The sequence below is a fragment of the Rhincodon typus genome, chromosome 3 (genome assembly GCF_021869965.1).
Source record: "Rhincodon typus isolate 14 chromosome 3, sRhiTyp1.1, whole genome shotgun sequence".
In the NCBI taxonomy this organism is placed as follows: domain Eukaryota; kingdom Metazoa; phylum Chordata; class Chondrichthyes; order Orectolobiformes; family Rhincodontidae; genus Rhincodon; species Rhincodon typus.
In genome coordinates this window covers 126,966,113-126,989,859 of record NC_063334.1, presented here as the reverse complement: position 1 = coordinate 126,989,859, position 23,747 = coordinate 126,966,113, and the positions used below count along the sequence as shown (strand labels likewise).

General features: G+C 44.6%; 1 protein-coding gene across 1 annotated transcript in view; it reads left to right on the top strand.

Annotated features, from left to right (window-relative positions):
* cplane1 (ciliogenesis and planar polarity effector 1) overlaps positions 1-23,747 on the top strand; it is a 196,667-nt gene that overhangs the window by 113,069 nt on the left and 59,851 nt on the right. The window contains exons 24-27 of the mRNA XM_048594260.1: positions 2,710-2,852; positions 3,305-3,456; positions 10,238-10,392; positions 12,248-12,345. Coding sequence (XP_048450217.1) covers positions 2,710-2,852; positions 3,305-3,456; positions 10,238-10,392; positions 12,248-12,345 — 548 coding nt within the window. The remainder of the gene's footprint in view (positions 1-2,709; positions 2,853-3,304; positions 3,457-10,237; positions 10,393-12,247; positions 12,346-23,747) is intronic.

Sequence of the window (23,747 nt, the reverse complement as noted above, 5' to 3'; positions counted from 1 at the left end):
ACCTGTTAGTTTTCTAACTGTAGGGGTAGACAGGGAGCCTGTTTGTTTTATAACTGTAGGGGCAGACTGGGAGCCTTGTAATGCTCAACCAATATCAATTGAGTCTCTCTGTCCTCTGATTTTGATAATGTGTTCAAACCCAATTCCAGAATTCAAGCAGCAGAATCTTATCTGACCCTCTGGTGTAGTGCTGAGTTGTCAGAGATGTTGTGTTTTGGAGGAGTCGATAAACTGAAACCCTGTTTACCCTGACTGTCCTTTCAAATGAATAGAAAGATGCCACAAGTGTTTGAAGAAGAGCAGCAGATTCTGTGTCCAACATTTATATTCTCATCCACTTTAACAGATTACATAGAATATAGGAGCTCGAGCCATTCATTCAGCCTCTGAGTCTGCTCTGCCATTCCGTATGGTCATGGCTGATCATCAGCTCAGTATCCTGTTCCTGCTTTCTCCCCAAATCCTTTGATCCTTTAGTCCCAAGAACTGTATCTAATTTCTTGAAACATTCAATGTTTTGACCTCAGCCACTTCCTGTGGCAAAGAATTTCACAGGCTCACCACTCTCTGGGTGAAGACATTTCTCCCCCTCTCAGTTCTAAATGGCCTAACATGTATCCTTAGACTGTGACCCCTGGTTCTCAAATTCCTGGACATCCTGCCTTTACCCTGTCCAGTCCTGTTAGATTGGTACATGTTCTAAGCTCCAGTGAATACCAAACCAATCCAATCATTCTTCATATGAGAGTCTTGCCATCCAAGGAGTCAATATGATAAATGTTTGTTACACTCCCTCCATAGCCAGAACATCCTTCCACCGATGAGGAGACCAAACCGCACACAGAATTCCAGGTATGGCCTTTACAAAGATCCTGTGCAATTACAGCAAGACATCCCTGCTCTTGAACTCAAATCCTTTCACTATAAAAGCCAACATACCATTTACAAGGACACCAAAGTCTCGTTGTACCTACTCCTTTACTAATCTATAACTATTCAGATAATAATCTACCTTCCTTTTTTAGCTACCAAAGTGGATGGCCTCACATTTTTCCCCACTTACTAGGGGACATAGGTTTAAGGTAAAAGGGAGTACGATAAATGCGAGAAGCAAGTATTTTACACAGAGAGTGTAAGTGCCTGCAGTGCACTGCCAGAGGTGGTATTGTAGAGTCACACAATCATAGAGTGCATTGAGTCTGCACCAGCATATGAGAAACACCTGACCTTCAACCTAAGCCCATTCACCAGCACTTGGCCCGTAGCCTTGAAAGTTATGACATGCCAAGTGCTCATCCAGGTACTTTTTAAAGGGTGTGAGGCAACTCGCCTCAACCACTCTCCCAGGCAGAACATTCCATACTGTCACCACCCTCTGGGAAAAACGCTTTTCCTCTCATTGCTCCAAACCACCTGCCCCTCATTTTAAATCCATGTCCCATTGTGACTGACTGTTTAATAAAGGGAACAGCTGCTCCTCATCTACACTGTCCATGACCCTCATAAGATTATGGTGGTGGAGGCAGATACAATAGCAATGTTCAAGAGGCATCTTGACGGATATATGAATAAGCAGGGAATAGATGGATAGATTTGGACCGTGTAGGATCAAAATGTTTTGAATTTAGAAAGGTGCCATCTGTTGGTACAATCTTGGAGGGTCGAAGGGCCTGTTCCTGCGTTGTACTGTTCTTCATACTTATTCTGCCATACATTCTCCTCTCACTCAACTTGTCCAAATCACACTGAAGCATCTCTGCAACCTCCTCACAGCTCACCTGCCCACCCAGCTTTGTGTCATCTGAAAAATGAAAATATTACATTTAGTTCTGTCATCTAATTCATCATATATACTATGAATAGCTGGAGTCCGAGCACTGATCCCTGCAGTGCTCCACTAGTTACTGCCTGCCACTTGGAAAAATGTTTGTTTCTACTTTTTGTGTCCTATCTGCCAAGCAGTTCTCCATCCACATCAGTACACTACTGCCCAATCCAATATGCTTTAATTTTACACTCAGAAGTTGACTGTATTGGCGTGTTATTGTAGTGTGGAACTGGAGGAACACAGCAGGCCAGGCAGCGTCAGAGGAGCAGGAAAGTTAACGTTTTGAGTTGGGACCCTTCTTCAGAAATGGGAGGGGGGAAGGGAGCTCAGACAAAATAGAGAGAGGAGGGGGGGGGCAAGGGAAGGGAGGTGGGTTGGTGATAGGTGAGTGCATGTGGGCAGTGGTAGGGATTGATCAGTGAGGTGGGAGGAGCGGATAGGTGGTTAGGGTTAGGGTTTCTGCCTTGGGAGCCTACATGGCCTAAATGTGAATTTTACCAGTTTCAAAATCTCCCCACCTCCCCCGGCCTCATCCCATGTCTGAGCCTCCCTCTCCCCTCCTCCTTGACCTGACACAACCCTGTCCATCTTCTCTCCCACCTATCCGCTCCTCCCACCTCAATGACCAATACCCACCACTGCCTACATGCACTCATCCCACCTACCTTCCCTAGCCCCACCCCTCCTCTCTATTTATTTCAGAGCTCCCTTCCCCCTCCCCCATTTCTGAAGAAGGGCCCCGACCCGAACCGTCAACTTTCTTGCTCCTCTGATGTTGCCTGGCCTGGTGTGTTCATCCAGCTCTGCACTGTGTTACCTCTGACTCCAGCATCTGCAGTTCTTACTATCTCTCTTGGCTTGTTATTATGTTTTGTTTGCAGAATGTGGAGAGTCAGGTAATAGAGCAACCCAGGCTGAAGTTAGACAGGGAGACCAGTATGGACACCGGCTACCCAGCATCTTTGGGGACTCCTGTCATCGGCTTGGAGGCTGATATGAAAGAACACGTTGGATCTTTTGTACAGTAAGTCTAAGTGTTTATCCTGTACATTTACAGAACAGCTGACCTAAACAAACATCAACACTATCCTCTGGAAGTAGGGCCAAAGACCTTGAACCTTCGAATGCAATGGTGATTAAGTCTCTGAACAGCTATGGTATGCCTTACATTTGTCCCACAGAGAGTTATGTGATATTATGAATGGGAGAAATCCAACATGGAGGAACTTGGAGCCACTTGTGTTGAAGAATACTGATAGTGGAGGAGTTCTCCTTAAGTCTTATCCTATTCCTTAGTTCCTGCTTGAGTACTTCTTGAGGGATGGATGAGTCACCTGAAAGACCTTGCTTGTTCCTTGGGCTCAAGCCGGTTATGAGTCACAGGCGAGGTATCAAAGTTGTCATCTTCCTCAATGTGTGAATCAGCACCACATTGGGCAAGATTTAATCTGATCGGTGTTGCTTAAACCTGTGCAGTGTCACCGACAGGTCAGAGTTTGCAGAAGACTTTCCGGTACAGGATCTCAATCACTCCAACCACAACCACCAACAGGAGCTGACTTCGGACACTGACAGTGGAACGGAACATGATGCTGCAGGAGGTCAGGAGAACTGCACTCTCAAACACGGTGGGTGTGTCTCAGTGTCTGTATGTGAGCCTATCAGCAGACTGTGATAGAGGGCTTCCATCTCCTCTTCATTAATGAGAATGAGCCCTGCTCTGTCCCCTCGAGATTGTGAATGACCCCCCCTCATCTCCGGGGGTCTGAATGAACCCTCTTCCTCTTCCTCTTGAGGGTCGTGTGAGCCCTCCCCCATCCCTCTCAAGGGTCTTAGTGAGCCCTTCTCCTGTATGAGGATGAGTGAGTCCGCCTCCTCTCCTCCCTATCATCTTCCCACCTAACTTCTTCAGCAGGGTTAATGGCAGAATTCTCGACAGTGTGGAGGAACAGAGGGATCTGGGGGTCCATGTCCGTAGATCCCTTAAAGTTGCTCCCCAAGTTGAAAGGGTTGTAAAGAAGGCGTATGGTATGTTGGCTTTCATTGGCAGGGAATTGAGTTTAAGAGCGGCGAGGTTATGCTGCAGCTCTATAAAACCCTGGTTAGACCACTCTCAGAATATTGTGTTCAGTTCAGGTCACCTCATTATAGAAAAGATGTGGAAGCTTTAGAGAGGGTGCAGAGGAGATTTACCAGGATGCTGCCTGGACTGGAGAGCAGGTCTTATGAGGAAGCTAGGGCTTTTTTCATTGGCGCGAAGAAGGATGAGAGTTGACAAAAACAAAGTTGCTTGGAAAGCTCAGCAGGTCTTGCAGCATCTGTGAAGAAAAAATCAACATCGTGAGCGGGCTGGATAACGTGGATAGGGAGAAGTTGTTTCCACTTGTAAAAGGAACAAGAACAAGAGGGTACAGATTTACAGTGACCTGCTAATGATGCATGATTGATGTGAGAAAACCTTTCCATGCAGCAAGTAGGTTTTTCCTTCACAGATGCTGCTAGACCTAGAACATAGAACATAGAACATTACAGCGCAGTACAGGCCCTTCGGCACTCGATGTTGCGCCGACCTGTGAAACCAATCTGAAGCCCATCTAACCTAGACTGTTCCATTATCATCCATATGTTTATCCAATAACCATTTAAATGCCCTTAACGTTGGCGAGTCTACTACTGTTGCAGGCAGGACATTCCACGCCCTTACTACTCTCTGAGTAAAGAACCTACCTCTGACATCTGTCCTATATCTGTCACCCCTCAATTTAAAGCTATGTCCCCTCGTGCTAGCCATCACCATCCGAGGAAAAAGGCTCCCACTGTCCACCCTATCTAATCCTCTGATCATCTTGTATGTCTCTATTAAGTCACCTCTTAACCTTCTTCTCTCTAACGAAAACAGCCTCAAGTCCCTCAGTCTTTCCTCATAAGACCTTCCCTCCATACCAGGCAACATCCTGGTAAATCTCCTCTGCACCCTTTCCAATGCTTCCACATCCTTCCTATAATGCGGTGACCAGAACTGTACACAATACTCCAAGTGCGGCCGCACCAGAGTTTTGTACCGCTGCAACATGACCTCATGGCTCCGAAACTCAATCCCTCTACCAATAAAACCTAACACACCGCACGCCTTCTTAACAACGCTATCAACCTGGGTGGCAACTTTCAGTGATCTATGCACATGAACACTGAGATCTCTCTGCTCATCCACACTACCAAGAATCTTACCATTAGCCCAGTAGTCTGTATTCTTGTTACTCCTTCCAAAGTGAATCACCTCACACTTTTCCGCATTAAACTCCATTTGCCACCTCTCAGCCCAGCTCTGCAGCTTATCTATGTCCCTCTGTAACCTGCAACATCCTTCCACACTATCCACATCTCCACCTGCTGAACTTTTCCAGCGACTTTGTTTTTGTTCCTGATTTACAGCATCTGCAGTTCTTTCGGTTTTTGTTAAGGATGAGAGGTGACTTGATAGAGGTTTACAAGATAATGAGAGGCATAGACAGAGTGGATAGTCAGAGACTTTTTCCCAGGGTGGAAATGACTATCACGAGGGGGCATAATTTTAAGGTGATTGGAGGAAGGTATAGGGGAGATGTCAGAGGCAGGTTCTTTACACAGAGAGTGGTGGGCGTGTGGAATGCGCTGCCGGCAGTGGAAGTGGAGTCAGATACATTAGGGACATTTAGGCGACTCTTGGATAGGCACATGGATGACAGTAAAATGTAGGGTATGCAGAGTAGTTTGATCGTAGAGTAGGATAATAGGTCAGCACAACATTGTGGACTGAAGGGCCTATACTGTGCTGTACTGTTCTATGTTCTATGTTCCCTTGAGGGTCTGAGAAAGCCCTTCTCCTCTGTGCGGATGCGAGTGGGCCTGCCTCCTCTCCTCTTTTGAGAATGAGTGACCCTTCTCTTCTCCTCCCTTGAGAGTGTGAGAGCCCTCCTCCTTTCCCCCTCGAGGATTGAGTGAGCCCTCCCACTCCCCCTCGAGGAGGAGAGTGAACACTCTTCTGAGGGTTTGAGTGAGCCCTGTTCTTTCCCCCTCGAAGTTGCGAGTGAGCCTCCCTCCAGTCTCTGGAATCACAGAATTGTTACAATGCATTAGAAGGCCATTCAACCCATCGTGCCTGCACCAATGTTATTACATCGTGCCAATCTCCTGCCTTTCCCCCCATTCCTGCACACCGTTTCGACCCAAATAATCATCCAATGCCTTGGATGAAGCTACCCCGCTACATTACAGGCAAGGTATTCCAGGCCCTAACTACTCGCTGCATGAAAAGGTTTTCTCACATCAATCTTGCATCATTTGCAGATCACTGTAAATCTCTATCCTCTCGTTCTTGTTCCTTTTGCAAGTGGAAACAACTTCTCCCTATCTACGCTATCCAGCGCGCTCATGATGTTGAAAACCTGTATCAGATCCCTTCTCAGCCTCCTCCCTTCACGGAGAATAGTTCTTCAATCTGTCCTTATCACTGAAGTTTCTCAATCCTGGAATCATTCTTGTAAATTGTCCCCACACTGTCATAGCATCAATGAGTCCTATAGCACAGAGACAGGCCCTTCCGCCCAAACTGGTCCATGCCGACCAAAACATCCATCCACACTCACCCGATTTCCCTGCACCTGGCTCATATCCTTTTAAAAATGATCAGAGGTATAGATAGAGTAGACAACCAGAGACTTTTTCCGAGGGTGGAGGCAGCTATTATGAGGGGCCATAGTTTTAAAGTGAGTGGAGGTAGATAGTCAGAGGTAGGTTCTTTACACAGAGAGTGGTAGGGGCATGGAATGCATTGTCGGAGGAGGTAGTGGAGTCGGCCTCATTAGGGGCATTTAAGCAGCTATTAGATAGGCATATGGATGATAGTATAAGGTAGGGATGGAGGTTAGATAGACCTTAGGGTTAGGGTAAAAGTTTGGCACAACATCTTGGGCCGAAGGGCCTGTACTGTGCTGTACTGTTCTATGTTCTATGTTCAATGTAATGTACAGTATGCAGGGTAGTTTGATCTTAGCAGGATAATAGGTTGGTACAACATAGTGAGCCAAAGGGCCTGTACTGTGCTGTATTGTTCTCTGTTCTCTCTCTCAGTTCTAAACTGTTCCTATCCATGTATTCATCCAAATGCCTTTTAAATGTTAATGTACCTGCATCAACCACTTCCACTGGTACTTCATTCCATATGCGTACCACCTTCTGTGTAAAAAGGTTGCCCCCTAGGTTCCCATGTATTCTTTCCCCTCTTACCTTAAACTGATGCCCTGTAGTCCTCGATTCCCTAACCCTGGGATAAAGACGCAGTGCATTCACCCTATCTATGCCTGTAATGATCTTGTACACTTCGATAAGATTTCCCCTCAGTCTTCTACACTTGAAAGAAAAAAGTCCCAGCTTGTCCAACCTCTCCCTATAACTCAGTTTGTTGAGTCCTGCCAACATCCTTGTAAATTTCTTCTGCACTCTTTCCAGTTTAATAACATCCTTCCTATAGCAAGGTGACCAAAACTGAACACAATATAAAGAAAGGGGTACAATTCTAAAGGGAGAGCAGGAGCAGAGGGATATGGAGGTATCTGTGCATAGTCACTGAAGGTGGTAGGACACATGGAGAGAGCAGTTAATAAAGCACACAGTATCCTCAGCTTTATTAATGGGGGCATAAGAGTACAGGAGCAAGGAGGTGATGCTGAACTTGTACAAGACACTTGTTAGACCCCCAGTTGGAGGACTGTGGGTGTCACGTTGTAGGAAAGATATGATTGCTTTGGAGACAGTAGAGGAGGTGTTAGAAGTATTAGAATGTATGAAGGTGGATAAATTTCCTGGTCCTGACCAGATATATCCAAGAACCTTGCAAGAGGCTAGAGAAAATATTGCAGGGGCCCTGGCTGATATATCTGCATCATCATTAGCCACGGGTGAGATCCCAGTAGACTAGAGGGTAGCATCTCACCTGACCTTGGGATTCTTGTCAACTTTAAGTGCCAGCAATTTATCCATGTCTTCTTCCTTATTAATTGTGGTCCCTTTTCGTAACAGGTTTTCCTCCTTTTTCACCATATCTTAAGTAGCAGCCTCTTCTTTTGTAAAGACACATGTGAAGTATTAATTTAACACCTCAGTCCTGCCCCTGCCTTCACATGTAAATCTCATTTTTGGTCTCTGATAAGACCTACTCCTTCTTTAACCATGTTCTGATTTTTTTTTCCTGTTGCCGTAGTAGTATGCCCCAGAGAACCATAGGACTGCTGTCTCAGTAGAGAGATGGGTCTGGTGGGGTTTAGTTTGATGGTCACCACACTTCAGGCAAGGGGCAAAGTTGAGAAGGTGACCTATATGGTGAATTAGAATTTTTAGAAATCCTGCAGTGTGGAAACAGGCCATTCGGCCCAACAAGTCCACACCAAGTTTCTGAAGAGCATCCCATCCAGACTCATACTCCAACTCTATCGCTGTAACCCATGGCTAATCCACCTAGCCTACACATCTTTGGACTGTGGGAGGAAACCACAGCACCCAGCAGAAACCCACGCAGACATGGCGAGAATGTGCAAACATCACACAGGCAGTTGCCCAAGGCTGGAATTGAAGCTGGGTCCCTGGCACTGTAAGGCAGCAGTGCTAACCACTGAGCCACCGTGTTGCCCCATGGTGACCTTGCCAGTTTATATACCTCTTGGAGAGTTTGGGATTTCCCTTTGTTAGCTGCTAGTATGGTCTCATAATTACTCTTTGCTTAAACCACACTCTCCCTCGCTAAACCACATACTCTTTCTCCAACACACACACACACACACACACTCTCTCTCTCTCTCCTCCACACACACAGATATGCACGTAAATCTATGGGGTGAATTTGTATTTGCAGATACATTCTACTTTGTTCAAAAAGCACACAATTTATAGATAGCCCGTCAATGTTTTGTTTTTATTCATTAATTGGATGAGGGCATTGCTGGCTAGGCAGCATTTATTGCCCATCCCTAATTGCCCAGAGGGCTGTTACGAGTCAACCACGTTGCTGTGGGTCCGGAGTCACGTAGGCCAGACCAGGTAAGGATGGCAGTTTCCTTCCCTAAAGGACATTAGTGAACCAGATAGGATTTTCTGACAATTAACAATGGATTTGTGGTCATCATTAGATTCTTAATTCCAGATATTTATTGAATTCAAATTCCACCATCTGCTGTGGCTGGATTCGAACCAGGGTCCCCAGAACATTTTCTGGGTCTCTGGATTAATAGTCCAGCAATAATACCACTAGGCCATCGCCTCCCCCGGTAAAACCTTTAGTCCCCTCAGGGCAGTGACTAGAAAGAATTTCGGCGATTTACACATACATATTACTCAATGAAAACCTTCTAACTGATTAAAGATTTAACACCAGATTTAAGTTTGATACCTTCTCATCAGATGTGTGACCCTTTGATCTTTTCCTTATAAGCTCTGTGTTTGATACCACCTTTCTCACTAACACCTGAAAAAGGAACGAGGCTCTGAAAGCTTGTGATTTCAAACAAACCCGTTGGACCAAAACCTGTGTAATTTCTGACCTTGTCCACCCGAGCCCAACACCAGCACCTCTACATCACACCTAAACCTTCAGTATTCCTCTTGATTCTCAACTGTGATTTCCACCTTATACCTGTCATAAGTACAGGTTCAGCAAAATTTGCATGCTTCTGTGTAACCGGTGAATTAACTCCATGCAGTTACACATTTTGCTCAGTTTTATTAAAAAACTAATATTGGAAGCTTCTGTTTTCTAGTTTATATTCCAAAGAAAATATATGTGGTCCTTACAGAACTGGTTGGGGGATTGAGGAATGAGGTCATAATTTGGAACTGGGCTCTAGTAGTCAGTTGTTCCAACTTCAGTTGTTACCGCTGGTGTGCATTACAGTCATAGAGTCACAAATGTCTACAGCTTGGAAACAGGCCCTTCACCCCAACATGCCCATTGCCACTCAATTTTCACCATTAAACTAGTCCCATTTGCCTGTTTTAGGTTCATATCACTCCATACCTGCCCCATCAATGTACCAATCTAAATGTTTCTTAAATGACAAAATTGTATTCACTTCCACCACTACCTCTGGCAGCCCATTCCAGACACTCACCACTCTGTGTGAAAAAATTGCCCGTCTAGACCCTTTTGTGTCTCTCCTCTCTCACCTTAAGCCTATGCTGTCTAGTTTTAGACTCCCCTACCTTGGGGAAAAGCTGTTGGCTATCTACCTTCTCTATGTCTCTCATGACTTCATAGATCTCTATAAGGTCACCCCTCAGTCTCTTACACTACAGGGAGAAAGACCCAGCTTATCCAACGTCGCCTTATAACTGAAACCCTCCAGTCCAGTCCAGTGACTCTCCATCTTTGTGTTCTTGTAGGTAATGAAGGTGAAGGGGTCACTCAGACACATGTGAATATATATGAGGAGGAGGACGAGGACGATGGCAATACTGATCAAAGAGCCTACACTCCCTTTAGCCCCTGTATATCAATCAGCATCAAGCCCAAACCTAGAGCTAGCACCAGAGACAAGGTAAGTGTGGATATAAAGTGTTTTGAGTCAAAGGTGCAGAGATGCAGAGTGGTTCATGGTTCAGGACAGGAGTGGGGAAGGTTGGGTAACCCAGCAGGTCTGGAGAACTACATCCTTGGTCGAGAAACTAAATGATGCAGCAAAGAGGGTGGAGAGTTCATGTTCATAGCTAGCTTACCATCTCCCTTCTTATGGAGAGTTCACTTTTTTTTATTCTTTTGTGGGCAAAGGACACCATTAAAAACACCAGCATTGATTGCCCACCCCTAATTGCCCTGAGAATGTGGGAATATGGTGTGTTCTTGAAACACTGTGAGCCTTAACTTGCCCATGTTATGTGCCTCACCATGACATTGAAATATTGACAAGTTATTGTAATCATTACCACTGGGTCACATTATTATTACAGGGAAACTTCCTCATTACCTTCGTATTCACACAGGAACAATGTTCAGAGAGCTGTAGCATGCAACATTGTAAAAGTGAGCACACATGCTTTACGCCACTCTCATTTTTACAGTTAAAATAAAACTGTGCGCAGTCCTCCAAAATTTGGTGGTGGGGGGTATGGGTGAAGAGGAGAATTAGGTGAGAAGGAATCTGATGAGAGATTTTGATTTCATATACAATACAGCATATACTCAAGTGTGAGTCTTATTTTATTCACTCGTGGAACGTGGGTGTTATTGGCTAGGCTAGCATTTATTGCCCGTCCCTAGTTGCACCTTGAGAGGGTGGTGGTGAGCTGCCTTCTTGAACTGTTGCAGTCCATGTGTTGTAGGGAGACCTACAATGCCCTTAGGGAGGGAATTCCAAGATTTTGATGCAGTGACAGCGAAGGAAAGCGATATATTTCCAAGACAGGATGGTGAGTGGCTTGGAGGGGAACTTGCAGGGGGTAGTATTCCCATGTATCAGCTGCCTTAATTGCAGCTCCAGGCTGGAATGTAATTAAGGGGGTCAGTGTGGTTTATATACAGAATAAAAAATGTCCAGGAGTGAGTTACAGACTAGAATCCAAGTGAGAGGTCTGAGGGAATTGGTTTATATATAGAATAACAAGTACTGGGTAGTGAGTTGCAGTCAAGAATCTAATAGAGGGATTCAGAGTGGTTTATATATTGAATAACAGATAGCTTGGGGTGAATTACAGACTGGAATCAAATCAAAGGTCGGGGATGGTTTATATACAGAACAATAGATGACCTGGGACTGAGTTACAGATTGGAATCTAATCAAGGAATTCAAGGTGGTTTATATTATAGAATAACAGATACCTGAGAGGTGAGTTACATACTGGAATCTAATCGAGGGATTCGGGGTGGTTTTTATATAGAATAACTCATACTTGGGAGTGAGTTACAGACTAGAATCTCATTGAGAGGTTTCAGCTGGTTTATAGAAGAGATACCCAAGAGTGTAGTTTGGGCTGGGGTCTAATTGAGGTGTTTGGGATGGTTTCTGGAATCACAGGTACCCCAGAGCTGAAGTATGGGTTAAGATACGTCAAATCATCATTTGGAAGTGAAATATGACGACCCAGGGCACAGCCTTCATTAATGAACAAACGATCTGCAATTGGTAGATTGGTTTCAGTTGGTGATGGAGTGTTATGAGCCCAGATCAGCCATCCTCTCTGCTTGTTAGCTTCAGCCTGGAATGCGGAGTTTAGTTCTAGAACGTCCTATTGTTTTGGTGGACAGAGCCCTGAACTGAATCAACTGGGGAGGATGAACCTTGGAATAGCTTTGCATACTTAGAGATACATGGTTAAAGCCTCACTGTTCAGATTTATTTTAAATGTGATCATTTAGTTTCTGTCATGTCAAATTATAAAAGTGCTTTATGATTTCAGATAGGTCACAGCTTGGATATGGAAACTCCCCAGGAGGAGCCCATCATCAAGCAACCAGGAGAACAAGCAGAGCAACTGAAAGGAGAAGAAGCTGTGAGGTATTGGTGCTGATTGGAAGTGTACTGTGATTTAAGAGTGGACAGGCTAGAGATAGAGCAGTGGCCTCTGTATTGGAAGGTGCTCAAAGGACATTGAATGTTCATTCATACATGAAGCTTTCCTGACATTGGTGCTGTCGGCCAACTCCAAACTTGTGAAGTTTCAAAAACCAAAATTGCAGGGAAGTATCAACAGGTCTGACAGTACTTGTGGAGAGAAAGCAGAGTTAACGTTTCAGATCCAGAAACTTCAGGTATTCTGAAATAGGATCACTGGACCTGAAACAGTAACTCTGCTTTCTCTCCACAGAAGCTGCTAGATCTGCTGAGTTTTTGCAGCAATTTCTGATTTTGTTTATGATTTCTGGTATCTGCAGTTCTTTGTTTTTCTTTATGAAGTTTCAATCTATTTCCCCACACTGCTTTTACAGATACTTCCTGTGGAGCCACAGGAATTGGAGAAAACTTTAATGAGTACTTCGAATCAATATTCACCAAGGAGAAGGGTTTAACTGATGTTGAGGTCAGGGATGAGTGTGTGAGAATGTCAATATATTGAAGGAGGAAGTTTTGGATATCCTAAATTGTATTAAGGTAGACAAGTCCCCAGGACCAGATGGCGTCCATCCCAGGTTTCTGCGAGAGGCAAGGGACGAAATAGCTGGGGCATTGGCAGATACCTTCACATCCTCTTTGATCACAGACTCAGAGGAATGGAAATTAGGCAATGTTTTTCGCTTGTTTAAGAAATGGAGCAGGGGATAACCCAGGAAATTATAGGTCAGTGAGCCTGACATCTGTAGTGGGAAAGCCCTTGGAGAAGATACGAGGGACAAGATACATGCACATTTGGAAGAAAATGGACTAGTTAGTGACAGGCAGCATGGTTTTGTACAGGGAAGGTCATGTCTCACCAACTTGATTGAATTTTTTGAAGAGGTAACAAAAATAATTGGTGAGAGAAGGATGTAGTTTACATGGACTTCAGTAAAACATTTGATAAAGTCCCACATGGCAGATTGGTACAAAAACTAAAATCACATGGGATTCGGGGTATGCTGGCTAGATGGATACAAAACTGAATTGGTCATAGAGATAGAGGATAGCAGTGGAAGGGGGTTTTTCAGAATGTAGAGCGCTAACTAGTGGTGTTCCACAGGATCAGTCTTAGGTCCTCTGTTGTTTGTAGTATGTATAAATGATCTGGAGGAAAACGTGGGTGGTCTGATTATTAAGTTTGTAGATGACACGAAGATTGGTGGAGTTGCTGATAGTGCTGACGATTATGAAAATATACAACAGGATATAGATAGATTGGTGACTTGGGCACTGAAATGGCAGATAGAGTTTTAATCAAGACAAATGCCAGGTGATGCATTCTGGAGGACCAAATTTAGGTGTGAATTATACTGTTAATGGCAGAACCCTTAGAAACACTAACATTCAGACAGATCTGGGTGTGTGGGTCCACAGTTCCTTAAAAGTGACAACACAGGTGGCCAAGGTGATTAAGGAGGCATATGGCATGCTTGCCTTCATTGGCTGGGGCATGGAGTACAGGAGTTGGCAAACCATGCTGCAGCAATTATAAAACCCTTGTTAGGCCACATTTGGAGTATTGTGTGCAGTTTTGGTCACCACATTACCAGAAGGATGTGGAAGCTTTGGAGAGAGCGCAGAAAAGGCTCACCAGGATGTTGCCTGGTCTCGAGGGCATTGGCTATGAGGAAAGGTTAAAAAGACTGGGATTGTTTTCACTGGAAAGATGGCGGCTGAGAGGAGACCTGATAGAGGTCTACAAAATTATGAGAGGCATAGATAGGGTGGATAGTCAGAGGCTTTTTCCTAGGGTTGAAGTTTCATTTACAGGGGGGCACAGATTCAAGTTGAGAGGGGAAAGTTTAAGGGAGATGTGCGAGGGAAGTTTTTTCACACAGAGTGGTAGGAGCCTGGAATGCATTGCCAGAGGAGGTGGTGGAAGCAAGCATGTTGGCGACTTTTAAGAGGCATCTGGATGGTTACATGAATAGGGAGGGATTAGAAAGATACGGACTGAACAGAGGCAGAAGGTTTGATTTTTGATTCAGTCAGGGCATGATGATCGGCACAGGCTTGGCGGGCCAAAGGGCCTGTTCTTGTGCTGTAATTCTCTTTTGTTCTTTTGTTCTTATACTCAATTCCAGAGACATTTCAGTCTATTTCAGCTCTATCAGTGTTTACTAAATGACTCCTCCCAGTTTCTTTCCCTTGGACAGAGGAGACAGTTTTATGATACCATTCCAAGCTCATTGGCATGACCAATTCATAATTCTGATGTGAGCTTTCTCAGATTTAACAACTTGAACACTTCAGTGCAAGCTTTTCTGATTTGGAAGCTCCACTGATCAGAATCCATTTCTGCTGAGGTGACTGATTTCTCAGAACTTATTTGATTCTTCTCTTCTAAAGTCAAAACACAAAAAAAAGTCCTCATCTGTTTACTCTGTTTGTCATAAATTCACTTGTATAAACATTTCAACTATAAGCATCACAGAGGTCTGCTAGGCAGCTGAAGGAAACCCCATACCTTCTTAGAAATGATACAATTAGGTCACTGTCCAAATGACATTCTGATATTTAACACCAAGAACCACAATTGAAGATAAGGTGCCTGTATTCTCTCAAATTTAAAAGAATGAATGGTGATTGATTCAGAAATAAACAATTCTTGCAGGGTGGATATAGAAAGGATATTTCCCCAACTGGGGATCTCAAACGAGGGGTCACTCACAGAATATGAGATGGGTCAGTTGGGACTGAGATGAAAACAATTTTTTCAGTCAGTGAGTGGTGAATCTGTTGGAATTCTCTACCCCAAAGGGCTGGGAAGCTCCGTCATTGCATGTATTCTTCAGGTACTGACCGTATAGAGAGGGGGACCATTTGGCCAGACCCTTTCACCAGTTGTAAGAGACACATTGTATCCCTATGACAACACACTGTCCTTGGTTATTTTAACCCATGGATGGTTTCAGCAAAGTCCCAACAGTGGGTCTGTGATGAAGGAGAGAGGCATTTGTTTTTTAATTACGTCATATATAGTAGACTTCACTGGCAAGATCACAATGTATTACCCTTCCGTCTTTTGAATTACAAGGGTGTCAGCACAGAAGCCATTCAGAGCCATGTGTCTGTTTCAGCCTCTGCAAGAGTAATGCAGCTATTCCACTTCTCTGTGGTCCGAAGGTGGTGGGTGAGCTGTTTTTTGAGCTCAGCAGTCCGTGTTCTGTCAGCAGGGAGGGAGTTCCATGATTTTGACCCAGTAACACTGAAGGAACAGTGATATATTTCCAAGTCAGGATGATGAATAGCTTGGAGAGGAACTTGCGGGGATGGTGTTCCTATGGGTTGGCTACCCTTGTCCTTCTAGGTGGAAGTAGTTGAGAGTTTAGGAGGTTGGAGGGTTCTTGGATGACTTGCTACGATGCCTTTTTGCCAATGTTGGTGATGTAGGGATTCCATGTTGAAGGTTGTGAATGTGATGCCAGTTAAACAGGCTGGATTACGTTGTGTATTGTCGGAGCCTCACACACCCGGACCAGTGCAGAGCATTGCATCACACTTTGGACTGCTAGAATCATGGAAACATAAATCTATGGCACAGAAAGAGGACACTTAGACATTGCATCTGTATCAGCTGAAAAATGAGCCAGCCAGCCTCATCCCATTTTCCAGAAAAGGATCCGTAGTCCTCCAGGTTCCTGTTTTTGAGGTGTGTATCCAGACACTTGACAATGAGTAGATGGGTTCTGCCTCTATCACCCTTTCAGGCAGTGAGTGCCAGATTGCTGACTGAATGCTGCAGGAGGTGGTAGGCTAGTGTTTATTGATCATCCAGATCCCCAGGATAATGTTCTGGGGCATGGGTTTGAATCCAAGCATAGCAGATGCTAAAAATGGATTGAAATAAAGAGCTGGCCTGATGGAGACCATGTAACCACTGTTGAATTTGGTAAAGCCCATCTGGTTCACCTATGTCCTTCATGGAAGGAAATCTGCAATTCAGAAATACCCACAATGAGTAGGTCGCCTTCCGACGGCATAGAACATAGAACATAGAACATAGAATATTACAGCGCAGTACAGGCCCTTCGGCCCTCGATGTTGCGCCGACCTGTGAAACCAATCTGAAGCCCATCTAACCTAGACTGTTCCATTATCATCCATATGTTTATCCAATGACCATTTAAATGCCCTTAAAGTGGGCGAGTCTACTATTTTTGCAGGCAGGGCATTCCACGCCCTTACTACTCTCTGAGTAAAGAACCTACCTCTGACATCTGTCCTATATCTATCACCCCTCAATTTAAAGCTATGTCCCCTCGTGCTAGCCATCACCATCCGAGGAAAAAAGCTCCCACTGTCCACCCTATCTAATCCTCTGATGATCTTGCATGTCTCTATCAAGTCACCTCTTAACCTTCTTCTCTCTAACGAAAACAGCCTCAAGACTCTCAGCCTTTCCTCATAAGACCTTCCCTCCATACCAGGCAACATCCTGGTAAATCTCCTCTGCACCCTTTCCAATGCTTCCACATCCTTCCTATAATGCGGTGACCAGAACTGTACGCAATACTCCAAGTGCGGCCGCACCAGAGTTTTGTACAGCTGCAACATGACCTCATGGCTCCGAAACTCAATCCCTCTACCAATAAAACCTAACATACTGTACGCCTTCTTAACAACGCTATCAACCTGGATGGCAACTTTCAGTGATCTATGCACATGGACACCGAGATCTTTCTGCTCATCCACACTGCCAAGAATCTTACCATTAGCCCAGTACTCTGTATTCCTGTTACTGCTTCCAAAGTGAATCACCTCACACTTTTCCGCATTAAACTCCATTTGCCACCTCTCAGCCCAGCTCTGCAGCTTATCTATGTCCCTCTGTAACCTGCAACATCCTTCCGCACTATCCACAACTCCACCGACTTTGGTGTCATCCGCAAATTTACTAACCCATCCTTCTACGCCCTCATCCAGGTCATTTATAAAAATGTCAAACAGCAGTGGCCCCAAAACAGATCCTTGAGGTACACCACTAGTAACTGAACTCCAGGATGAGCATTTCCCATCAACCACCACCCTCTGTCTTCTTACAGCTAGCCAATTTCTGATCCAAACCGCTAAATCACCCTCAATCCCATGCCTCCGTATTTTCTGCAATAGTCTACCATGGGGAACCTTATCAAATGCTTTACTGAAATCGAAATACACCACATCAACCGCTTTACCCTCATCCACTTGTTTGGTCACCTTCTCAAAGAACTCAATAAGGTTTGTGAGGCACGACCTACCCTTCACGAAACCATGTTGACTATCCCTAATCAAATTATTCCTTTCTAGATGATTATAAATCCTATCTCTTATAATCCTTTCCAACACTTTACCCACAGCCGAAGTAAGGCTCACTGGTCTATAATTACCAGGGTTGTCTCTACTCCCCTTCTTGAACAAGGGGACAACATTTGCTAGTCTCCAGTCTTCTGGCACTATTCCTGAAGACAATGACGACATAAAGATCAAAGCCAAAGGCTCTGCAATCTCCTCTCTAGCTTCCCAGAGAATCCGAGGATAAATCCCATCCGGCCCAGGGGACTTATCTATTTTCACACCTTCCAGAATTGCTAACACCTCCTCCTTATGAACCTCAATCCCGTCTAGTCTAATAGACTGTATCTCAGTATTCTCCTCGACTACATTGTCTTTTTCCTGTGTGAATACTGACGAAAAATATTCATTTAGCACCTCTCCTATCTCTTCGGACTCCACGCACAACTTCCCACTACTGTCCTTGACCGGCCCCAATCTTACTCGGGTCATTCTTTTATTCCTGACATACCTATAGAAAGCTTTAGGGTTTTCCTTGATCCTACCTGCTAAAGACTTCTCATGTCCCCTCCTGGCTCTTCTTAGCTCTCTCTTTAGGTCCTTCCTGGCTAACTTGTAACTCTCAAGCGCCCTCACTGAGCCTTCACGCCTCATCTCTACATAAGCCTCCTTCTTCCTCTTAACAAGAGATTCAACTTTTTTAGTAAACCATGGTTCCCTCCCTCGACCACTTCCTCCCTGCCTGACAGGTACATACTTCTCAAGGACACGCAGTAGCTGTTCCTTGAACAAGCTCCACATTTCAATTGTGCCCAGCCCCTGCAGTTTCCTTCTCCATCCTATGCATCCTAAATCTTGCCTCATCGCCTCATAATTGCCTTTCCCCCAGCTATAACTCTTGCCCTGCTTTATATACCGATCCCTTTCCATCACTAAAGTAAACGTAACCGAATTGTGGTCACTATCACCAAAGTGCTCTCCTACCTCCGAATCTAACAGCTGACCTGGTTCATTACCCAGTACCAAATCCAATGTGGCCTCGCCTCTTGTTGGCCTATCTACATACTGTGTCAGGAAACCCTCCTGCACACATTGGACAAAAAGGAAGCCCTCCTGCACACATTGGATACAAGCCCTGCATGTTGGACAGGCAGGGCTTGTATCTGCTAGAGTTTAGAACAATGAGGGGTTACATCATTAAAGTGAACAAAGGTCCTGAATAGTCATGACAAGACAGAAGTGGAAGGGACATTTCCTATTGTGGGTCAGTCTAGAATTAGGGACCCCAGTTGTAAAGGTTGATACATCTCTTTTATACAGAGAGGCGTTTTATCCCCAAGTTTCTCTCAGAGGGATGTGAAATTTTGGAACTCTCTACTTCAGAAGCTGGTGGAGTTGGGATCGGTGAATATTTTCAAGGTCGTGCTAGATAGATTCTTGTTTGACAGGGGAGTCAAACACTACATGTTATGGGGATGGATGAGTAAAAGTGTTCAGTCAGCCATGATTGTGTGAATGATGGGGCAGCGTCACTGAACTGAACGGCTTACTCCTGTCCAATATTGCTATTATCGGGGATAGATAGGAATGTAGCATTTGATCCCTCACCCCTTTGTTCGGTTTGAAACCAGAAATTTAAAACTAACTGGATTGTGCTGGATAATCCAAGATGGAGGACGGGAAACAATTGTGGCTGAAAGAGCTGCTCCTTTTTTGTGGTATTTTCAGTTTTGGAGCTGATTTCCTCGAATTCTAGAGAGCAGTAATTATTATTTTATAAGCTGTTGCATTGTTTTGAAACTTTGGGAGAAAAAATCAAAACAATGGCACTTTGAAAAGGAGGAAGGGAGACAAAGGCAGTGACCACATGGTGGGATGTGAATCAACAGAGAAAGAAACCTACTGGGCTGTAGGTAAAGAAGGCAAATGGTGTGTTGGCCTTCATTGCGAGAGGTTTCGAGTACAGGAGCAGGGATGTGTTGTTGCAGTTATACAGGGTCTTGGTGAGGCCACATCTGGAATATTGTGTGCAGTTTTGGTCTCCTTTTCTGAGAAAGGATGTTCTTGTTCTTGAGGGAGTGCAGCGAAGGTTTACCAGGCTGATTCCGGGGATGGCGGGTCTGACATATGAGGAGAGATTGACTAGGTTGGGGCTGTTTTTGCTAAGGTTCAGACAAATGAGGGGGGATCTCATAGAGACTTATAAAATTCTAACAGGACTGGACAGGGTAGATGCAGGGAGGATGTTCCCGATGGTGGGTGTGTCCAGAACCAGGGGTCACAGTCTGAGGATTTGGGGTAGACCATTTAGGTCGGAAATGAGGAGACATTTCTTCACCCAAAGAGTGGTGAGCCTGTGGGATTCACTACCACAGGAAGCAGTTGATGCCAAAACATTGCATGTATTCGAGAGGTGACTAGATATAGCACTTGGGGACGAATGGGGTCAAAGGTTATGGGGAGAAAGCAGGATTAGGCTATTGGGTTGGACAATCAGCCATGATTGTGATGAATTGTGGAGCAGGCTCAAAGGGCGAATGGCCGCCTTCTGCTCCTAATCTCTATGTTTCTATGTTTCTGTGACCACATGATGGGAAGTGAATCAACAGAGAAACAAGCCTACAGTGCTGTCTGACCCAGCAGTGAACCTTCATAGCTACTGCCTCTGCTGTTTGATTTCAACCACCTCTGGACAGTGGAGTTCATCTAAGAAAAATAAACAAGCAGTGAAATTCACCGCTGACCTTGGAGAAACCTGGGTGGGGATATCTCCACAGGGGAGCAGCTAAGTGGCTAGTTTTTAAGTTTTTGTAAACTTAAATAGTGAGTAGACTGGGTTCTTTTTTGATTATATGTTTCATTGAGATCTGTCTCTTGATTAAATTTTTAAAATATAAAACATTGGTACGAGGTAGCCTGGAGCAGTGTTTTTAGAGCAGTAAGACTGAGCTATTTTCTGGGTCTGTAGATTGTTAAGGTGTAACAATGGCCTTTAGTAGAATGATGTGCTTTTCCTGTCAGATATGGGAGATTAGGGAGAGTTTCCATGTTACTGATGATTATGTCTGCAGGAAGTGTGCTTGGTTGTGAATCCAGTTGGATCTCATAGATCGGTTAGAGTGGCAGTTAGAGGCAATGAGGAATTTAGAGAAGCTAGGGAGTGTGATGGATGGCAGTTGCAGGAAGGGAGAAAAATAGTCAGGTAGAAGGATTATTGCCAGGAAAGGTAGGAAAGGGAGGCATGTCGTGCAGGAGTCTCCTGTGGCTATCCCCATCTCAAACAAGTATGCTGTTTTGGAAAATGTAGGGATGATAGACTCTCAGGGGAACATAGCACTGACAGCCAGGTTTCTGGTGTTGAAACTGGCTCTAATGTAATGAGGGGTAGGTCAGGTTCCAAGCGATCGATTGTGATATGGGACTCACCAGTCAGAGGCACAGACAGACGTTTCTCCGGCCTGGGCTGTGGGGCCGGGTAAAGGACACGGAAGGAGATGTTCAAGCTCTAAAATGATTGAACTTGATATTGAGTCCTGAAGGCTGCTGGGTTCCCAAAATGCACTGAACCTCACTGGAGCACTGCAGCAAGCCCGAGAAAGTGATGTTGGCCAGGAAAAATGGTGATGTGGCGAAGTGGCAGGCAACTGGAGGCTCGAGGTCTTTTTTATGAACAGAATGTAGATGTTCTATACGATGGTCACCCAGTCTGTGTTTCATTTCCCAGATGTAGAGGAGACCACATTGTGAACAGCAAATACAGGAGACTAGATTGAGTGAAGTGCAGGTAAATCACTGCTTCACCTGGAAGATGTGTCTGGAGGCTTTGGATAGTGAGGAGGGAGGAAGTAAATGGGCAGGTGTTACACCTTCTGTGTTTATAGGGGAAGGTACCATGGGGATGTAGGGTGGTGTTGGGAGTGGAGGAGGAGTGGACCAGTGTGTCCTGGAGGGAACAGTCCCTGCAGAAGGCTGATGAGGAGAGGGGAACTTGTATCTGGTGGTGGCATCTCTCTGGAGGTGGTGGAATTGATGGCTTCGTCTGGTAGATGCCAATGATGTAACTGTGTTGGAAAAGCTTGGCTAGGCGTGCAGCAAGTTCCGGACACATCTTCAGTACTATCACTGAAATGTTGTCAGGGCACCTAGCTTTTCCAGTAACCATTGCATCCAAGCATTTCTTATTAGCACATAGAGTAAATTGAATTAGCTGAAAACTGGCATCATTGATGTTTAGGACTTCTGAAGAAGGCCGAGATGGATCATCCACTTCTACCTGAAGACGGTTGCAACTGCCTCAACCTTGTCTTCTGCACTGCTGTGCTGGCCTGGCCATCGTTTATGATGGGGATGTTTTTGGAGCCTTTACATCCTGTTTTGTTCTTTAATTGCACACTATAAAATGTTTAGCATGGAAGTTGATCTAGTCTGTCCAGCCGTGTTTGAATTTTATACATTTCGATCAGATCCCCCTCTTATCCATCTAAACTTTACTGAATACAGGTCCATTCGAATTAATCTCTCCTCACAGGACAGTCCTGCCATCCTTGGTATCAGCCTTGTGAATCTTCGCTGCACACCCTCTATAGCAAGTGTATCCTTTGTTAGATAGGGGAGATCAAAACTGCACACAATACTCCAGTGTGATCTCACCAAGGCCCTGTAAGACATCCCTGCTTCTGAACTCAAATCCTTGCAACGGAGACCAGTGTACCATTTGCCTTTCTAATTGCTTGCTACACTTGCCTGTCTACTTTCATTGACTTGTGTACAAGGACAAGATCCCTTTATACTCCATACTTCCCATTGTATCACCATTTAAATCATAAACTAAAACTGAAATTGATGGAAAAACTGAGCAGATCTGTCAGCATCTGTGGAGAGAAATCAGTTAATGCTTTGGGTCCAGTTCTGAAGGATGGTCACTGGACCTGAAACATTACTTTGATTTCTCTCCACAGATGTTGCCAGACTTGCTGAAATTTTCCAGCAATTTCTGTTTTTATTTCTGATTTCAAGCATCTGCAGTTCTTTCATTTTTTTGCTTATCATTTAAATGATACTCTGCTTTCCTGTTCTTAATGTCAAATTGTATAACTTCGCATTTAGTCATGTTGTACTGCATCTGCCACGTGCTTTCCAATGCAATTCATCTAAATTACCTTGAAATCTCCTTGCATCTTCTTCACAACTCTTAGTCCTGTCTAGGGATGGTGATGGTTGTCTGGGACATTGTCTGGCTAGTCTGATTCCATGTGTATGAATGTGTCAGGCTGTTAGTTAATTGAACCATCTGTGAGACAGCTCTCCCAGCTTTGACAGAGGTCCCAGAGGAGTAGTCTGGTAGGCCACCTCAACAGTCTGTTCCTCTGTTGTTTCGAGTGACCTGGTTGTTGCCAGCAGTTTTGTCCAATTTTATTATTAATTGACTTTTCTGTCATGGTTTGAAACAATTGAGTGACTTCCTCAGCCATTTCAGAGGGCAGTCAAGAGTCAACCTTATTGCTGTAGGCCTGGAGTCACATCTGGGTCAAACCAAATAAGGATGGCAGTTTCCTTCCCTAAAGGAGATTAATCAACTAAATGGGTTTTTACAACAATCCAGTAACTTCAATATGAATTTTATTTCTCCATTGACTAATTAATTAAAACAAGAAGTGCAAAAGATAAGGGAGCCAGAATCAGTATTTCTTAGAGTTGAGGAAGATAGAGATCCTGATGAAAGAGAAGATCTGTGGATGGCTAGAGAGACGTTAAGTTGCCACCTTCCCATCGTTGTCATAAGGAGTCAGGCAGGTGAGCTGCATGGTGCAGCGTTATGCTGGTTGCTATGGTGCAGCATTGTTTCACTGTAATCAAGGAGAGTGCATTTTAACAAGAGTCCAGGAGGAAGCTGGAGAAAACCTGTGGCTGGAATGTTTGGAAAGTTGTGTGTTAGCAACCTGCTTAGACATCCATGAAGCTGGTAAGTGGGCAGATTCAATCACACTATAACTCTTAGTTTTTAGGTTTCTCTCTGAACATGAGAAGGG